We start from the raw sequence: 6789 nt of genomic DNA, 5'->3' as shown, positions 1-6789 counted from the left end.
GATTGCACATTTGTATATTTTTCCTAGTTTGTCATGAGTATGAACTCAAACACAAACATCATTTGAGTTTGGATCTTGGATTAGAAAGGTAGAAGATTAGAATAGATCATATTAATTTAGAATAGGGATTCGGATTACCTTATTAGGGTTAGGTTATGCCTCTGATTTGAACTCCCAATTGCTCTTGATATTAGGAAAATTGTAGGATTTTTGAAGTTTTGAAGATTGAATTTAATTTTGTATTGATTTGTGTTGAGAGGAAATTTCTAGATTACGACTTGTATTAAAAATTCCTCCTCTTTTTTTTCTGTGAAAATGAGGGGTTTATATAGGAGATTAAATTGCTAAAGGACAAAGCAGGCTTGCGCCTGACGCCTAGGTAGCGCCCAACGCTGATGACGTGTGGTAGAAGCCCACAAAAGAAGGACGATGACACCGTCCTTCTTGATAGTTGGCATCGTACATTTTGTACGATTTGACATTTAGCGCTTTGCTTGGAGATTAAGGCAAGGGTTCGCGGCTAAAAAAACCACATTTTTGTATTCGGGATTTGAATTTAGACTCGGTTTTATGGGACGGGGCCCGGCATGCTCGGTTTTGTGGGTCGGCGCCCTTTGGATTTCTTAATGGCATTTTGATTGGAAATGGTCTTGTAAAACCAATGGAGAGGTCCATTGGGTGAGATTGTGTTTGGATTTTGAACTTGATTTTTTTTTTTTCCAGAATATAATTACTTGTATTAAAACATCAAAAACAGAATACAAACAAGCTAAACAGCAAAAAAAAAAACCCCCCAAAACTCAAGGTGGGAAAAGCCTAACAACAGCCAACCCCCACAGACTAGGAACCCAAAAAAAAACCTACAACTCATGACTGGTCTTCCTGAGTTTCTTCAACATAAAGCAACGAGAAAAAACAACCAATTGAATCTCCTTGAATAATATGGCGGAATCAGGAATACGAGTCTGGAACTTCTTCTGATTGCGGGCCCGCCAAACAAAGTAAACTGTAGTAAAGAGGGCTAATCTGTAAACCTGATGCTCAGCCAAATTACCAGCAGCAAAAGAAACAACAAAATCCAACTCATCATCCCACCTGCAAGCATGCCTATCCAACCCGACCCACGCCAAAACTCTATTCCAGATCGCTGCAGACCAGGAGCAGTCAAAGAATAAGTGGTCAATATCCTCATGCTCCTGTTCCCATAAACAACACACAGGATCACAAGCAATACCAATCTTGAGAAGCCTGTCACGGGTAGCTAAACGCCTCAAAACAACCAACCATCCAATGAAAATACACTTAGGCGGGCTAGGATTATTACAAATTAATCTTTTCCACGCAACAGGCTCAAAATTACCTCGCATCAGATTGTAAGCTTTCTTGACAGAGAAAAAATTGAACTCAAAACAACTTAAGTCATCAGCATTACGGGACCTGAAATATCGCCCAACATCAATAATTTTCTGCACAGATGTGAGGGGGTCGAAAAAGCACAGGGCTAATGCGTGACCTTGTCCCTCGTGGGTGTGACGATTCTTTTTATTCAATCAAGTGTAATTGGATTTCCTGTGAGTATACACCCAATTGAATAGTAATATAGGAGTCGCCATTCATTTTTTAACGACAATGAGAAAAACTGACAAAACCCGGTTATCGTGACATAAAGGGAGTGCAATTATGTTTGACCACGACGGCCGTAGGTTCCCTTGTGATCCCTGGTGTGGGGATCTCTCAATATACACCCGCAAGGTAGAGATTGAGGGTTCGGGGGACTCTAACTACCGAGAGGAGTAATTCGCTCGTCGATAATTCCAGAGGCAGGATATCCTTACTAGCTCAGCATAAATAATTGAAGGCACATGCGTTAACTATTAAACTAATCTGAGTTGATTTTAGCAATATGCAACATATAATGCTAATTCGATCGTGATTATCTGATTTAAATAACATTAAGGGACCTAGCATGATAATCCGATTTCCCAAAAATATCATATTTGTTAGGCGTGATAGAACAATCAAATTAGGTTAGTTTAACAGTTCATAAAAAGGGCGAGGAAAGCAGTTAAATCATCGAAAAGGGACACATTACGACGCACCCTTGAGAGGTGCGTCACGGTTCTCAGAAAACTAACCACTTTGACTTTGCTATTTCTCCTTTTTATTTAACGAATCTCGATTATGGGACAGGATACGTTCTGTTTGATTTATGGATCGATTGCGACAGAACGCGTGAACAGTTTCGCAGCGAGAGGCTTAGGCTAAGGGTTGGAGTCAATACTCAGAATATAATTATGTGTTGTTGTGTGTTGTTTCACGTCGAAACTAGGGGCCTTATTTATAGGGAAGAGTTCGTGGAAAGATAGAATTGCAGAGTTCTAATCCACAAAGAATTAGGAAAAGAGACGTACCCAGGTATTTTCAGCGCCCATGCCTGGGCGCCGAAGATTTCGGCGCCCAGAGCCAGGCGTTGAAAATAGGGTCTGGGCAGTTTTGTTTAGTCAGATTCGGATTCCTAAAATCCGTAGAGTTTGAGATTAATTCGAGTCTTTTAGCGCGTATCAATTTTATGACAGAATGCGTCTGGGCCCGTTACGAACTCTAGGTTCGTTAGGATTTTAATTAATACGTAACTCCTATTTCCGAATCCTATTAGGAATAGGATTCTCGCGGTTTTCTATCTCATTTAGGATTTATGTTGGAGTGCAACACCTAATTCTGACAGGTTTCTATCTTTTATGATTTGCCACTTTTAGACGCTACCTTTTACGGCAGTTACTATTTTTAGCAAGTTTCCATAAATAGCAGGTTTCGGGTGAAATGAAATGGGGAATCGAGATTCGTTTATTTTATAGGAGATGCGTTGTCAAGTGGAGTTTTTATGCTTTCATCATCGAACCTTTCCCTTGCGGGAATGGGGACAAAAGTAGGTGTCTACAGTTAGCCCCCACTTTGACTGAGTCTTGGAGTAAGACGATGGTCAAAGTATTAGACGGAGTGCGTCACACAAGCCATGATGTATGTGACCTGTTTTGCGAGGGTCTCACGAGCCCCCGAGTGATAACATTTGACTTAAGGGTCATCACTTAAAGTGTCGACATATCCCTCACGTGTCATTGGGATATGTCAACTGATAGTATAGAAACTTCCTCACTTTGTCATTGGAAGGATCTAAAGGTGCGTAGAAACTTCCTCACTTTGTCATTGGAAGGATCTAAAGGTGCGTAGAAACTCCCTCACTTTGTCATTGGGAGTAGCTACAGATGTTTTCGAAATCAAAGCTGTAAAGTGTAATTGGGCCTGGCCAAGCCCAATCACGAGGTAAAACATTTTTAAAGATTCTCATTTTCAGGGCTAGCTAAACGAGAAAACCCCCTTGTTTTTATATGGACGTAAAACGAAGGAAAATCCAGCACATCGTTCTTTTTGGGAAAAACGGAAAACCAATCCTTTAATTTTTGGAAAAAGGGAAAACCAATCCTTTAATTTTTGGAAAAAGGGAAAACCAATCCTTTAATTTTTGGAAAAAGGGAAAACCGAAAAAAGTTATCGCTGCAGCGACTAAGGACCTGCGCGGTTAGTGACGCAGACCCCGCCCGCTGAAGGTGGGCGAGCCTGTCCGCTGAGGGTGGACGCCCCGTCCGATAGAAGTGGACGAATCTGTTTTGATGTTTTGAAAATAAGGACCTACGCGGTTTGTGGCGTAGACCCCGCCAGCTAAAGATGGCGAACCTGTCCGCTGAGGGTGGACGCCCCGTCCGATAGAAGTGGACGAATCTGTTTTGAAATTTATTTTGCTTTTTTGAAAATAAGGACCTACGTGGTTTGCGTCGTAGACCCCGCCGGCTGAAGATGGCGAGCCTATTTTAAATTTGAAGATTTTATTTCTTTCGAAAACTGAGGACCTGCGCGGCTAGTGACACAGACCCCGCCCGCTGAGGGTGGGCGAGCCCATTTTGAATTCCTTATTTTGCCTATGTAGAAGGGCTTTTGTGATTACAACCTGTTGGTGGGTCGTAATATTTCCTGATTAGATGTACCCTATAAGTGGGTCCACACTGTGTATGTTTTTTGTTTAACAATATATTTTTTTGAGATATCCAAACATGATATGGTGTATGGCGCAGTCTGGGAATGTGATTTTGATCGCGCGCTCCTCGTTGGAGTTTATTTTTTCGCAAGCCCCCAAGCGTTGGGGCTCGTCGGTTGTTTTTTGCATCTTGTAATCATGCTTGGGGTCACGCTCGTATGTGCGAGCGACCTCCTATAGTAGTGTGCTATTTTAGCGAAGCCGTGGAGTGCGACTTTAGTTTTCAGGCGACATCCGGTTTTGGCTTGGCCCGGGTCATCCCTTTGACAGACAGACATTTTCTATTTGGAAAACCAATAACTTGACGACACATATTTTTGGTGTTTCGAAGAATGACCATGATATTTAACTTGCTTTTTTTTTTTTGAAAAGTGTACATGAGCGTTTTCTGAGACGAGTCTAAGTTTTGACCAAGTTTTAATGTTATTATTTTCTGCTTATTTGGGAGCTAAAGGTTCTTTGGGCTTGATCTTACTTGCAATAGGGCCTCGTGTTTTAGCAACACGGTCTTAAGTCCTTTCCTATTCCGTGTTTTGTGAAATCTGGGCCTTGGACTGCATTTTCAGCGCCCAAGCTCAGGCGTTAAACATTTCGGCGCCTAGGGGTGGGCGCTGAAAGTTCTTTCCTGGTAATATTTGATTTTCGGATTTCTAAACACGTTTCCGGATGGGATCAGGATGTCATGGGGTGCGTTCAGCTATATATAGGGGCTAGGTACGTCTTTATTTTCCACCACTCTCAAATTCTTTCTCTCTTTTTGCTGTGCTCTAATTATTTACTGCTTTTGCCATGTCGATCCCTACTTTCTCACTCCAACGGACTGTTAGGCGTTGGCTACGAGCCTTTACTCCCACAGAAAAAGCTTTGTTAAAAGAATACCACTTAGAGGCACTTTTAGGCTTACAACAAATTAATATTGATTATAATTTTCTGCATGCTGCCCTAGACTTTTGGGACTCCGATCATCATGTTTTTGCCTTTCGGGGCAATGAAATATGTCCTTTGCCTGATGAATTTGCTGCGATCCTTGGTTATCCTACTAATGCTACTCCTGTTACCCCTGGAACTATTGAAGAGGGTAAAACAACCATAAGGGCTTTCCTAGGTCTAGATGATAACATGTTTGCTAAAATTATTGTAGATGATAAGGTTAACTTGGCGAAACTTGTAAAACATCACTTTAGGCCTAGTAAGAATATGACCGAACAAAAATTGAACATTCGAGCCCTTGTATTTTGCTTGCTGAATCATTACTTGCTGTCGAATAATAATGGTGAGTTCGGTGACATAAGGTTGATCCCCTTGATTAGCCAGATGGAAAGTTGCTATTCTATTATGTCGTTGGTTGTTGCTGAGACTTTGCTGAGTGCGGATGAACTGAAGAAGGGCGCCAAATCTGAATATTTTAAGGGGAGTCCCCTATTGCTGCAGGTAATCGATGTTTTCCTTGCGCACATGTATTTTTTTTTAACATATTTCTTTCTGCCTGGGGCTGAGTTTCAGCGCCCAGGGCTGGGCACTGGAATATTTGGCGCCTGGTCCTGGGCGTTGAAACTGCGCCCCAGGAACCCTTTTTTCTTTCTTTTTATTCTTTTGATTTAATCGTACCTGTTTTTGCAGATTTGGCTTGCGGAACGGCTTAGACTTTTGGAAGCTCCCGCCGATCCTAAACATTATGGCCCTATAGCTTTGGGTAACCGAAAATACTTGCACCAAGGCCAGGACGAGGCCGAATGGACCTCCTTTTTTATTTATGGCATTTGTTCTATTAAGTGGGTGGTACCATGGTGGGGTTTGACTACTATGACAGGGGGGTCTGATGTATCGGTTTATGTTTCTTTGTTGGGGCTATTTCGTCCCATTTATATTTTCCCTTACCGAGTCATGCGTCAATATGGTTTAAGGCAGACTATCCCCTTTTCTGATACGGTACCACCTAAGGTAGCGGCCTTTTCACAAACACGGGTCTTAGCGTGGGCTAGGTATTATGATGGTCTCCTGCGTTGGGCCGTAGCTACAAATGGGATTGTGGGTCTTTCTGAAAACTATAAGTTGTGGATGAGTTCCGATGACAAAGATGTGAGGACCGAGGCTCGTAATGGGGAGCCGGCTGAGCTTTTGATACCTCGTATTCGTGTTAAGTATGAGGGTCCTGATTCTGCCAGACCTCGTACCTATAGTTTTAAGACTGTGAAAGCTCATCCTGATCGAAAGCGAAAGGAAGTTCTTCCCCGTTCCAGTGTCAGGCCTAAAAAGATGCCTAACATGAAGGGGCCTGCTGTTGTTAAAAGAAATGCAAGCTCTCGCGGAGATCGTCGCCGGAACAATGTATGGGTTAGGAAGGCTCAGCCGCCTGTAGAAACAGTGGCTAGTCCAGTTGATGATAGTAATCCTTCTCCCACCATTGCCTGTGCCTTCGAGGCTGAGCGGGCTATAATCGAGAATGTTTCTGAAGCCTTGACATCTTTGGAAGTTAGTGTCCAGGAGCCGATTCTTATGGAGATTGATATTGGGGCTGCGTAGAAGACTGTGGGGGTGGATCCTGCGAACATTTCTCTCTACAAGACTTTATTTGATGATCCAGAAGAACTAGAGTAGTGTAGTTCTTGCTAGGGTGTAGGTGCCCTTTTATTTATTTCAGTTGTGTTTGTTTTTATTCCTAGCACTTTGTTTTCCTTGATGGAATTTGCGGTAAGTAC

The 6789-nt window shown here is 42.4% G+C and overlaps 1 protein-coding gene across 1 annotated transcript; it reads right to left on the bottom strand.

Annotated features, from left to right (window-relative positions):
* Positions 1-860: 860 nt before the first annotated feature.
* LOC130467568 (uncharacterized) lies at positions 861-1367 on the bottom strand. Its single transcript, XM_056836113.1, has one exon. The coding sequence runs from the start codon at positions 1365-1367 to the stop codon at positions 861-863; it is 507 nt and encodes a 168-aa protein (XP_056692091.1).
* Positions 1368-6789: the final 5422 nt, after the last annotated feature.

This window comes from Spinacia oleracea, chromosome 2 (assembly GCF_020520425.1).
Source record: "Spinacia oleracea cultivar Varoflay chromosome 2, BTI_SOV_V1, whole genome shotgun sequence".
NCBI classification, from domain to species: Eukaryota; Viridiplantae; Streptophyta; class Magnoliopsida; order Caryophyllales; family Amaranthaceae; genus Spinacia; species Spinacia oleracea.
Note: the sequence above shows the minus strand (reverse complement) of the source record. Positions and strands in the feature narration are given on the sequence as shown.

Coding starts and splice junctions, on each gene's coding strand:
- LOC130467568 (XM_056836113.1), bottom strand. CDS start 1,367: ATGCGAGGTAATTTTGAGCCTGTTGCGTGGAAAAGATTAATTTGTAAT.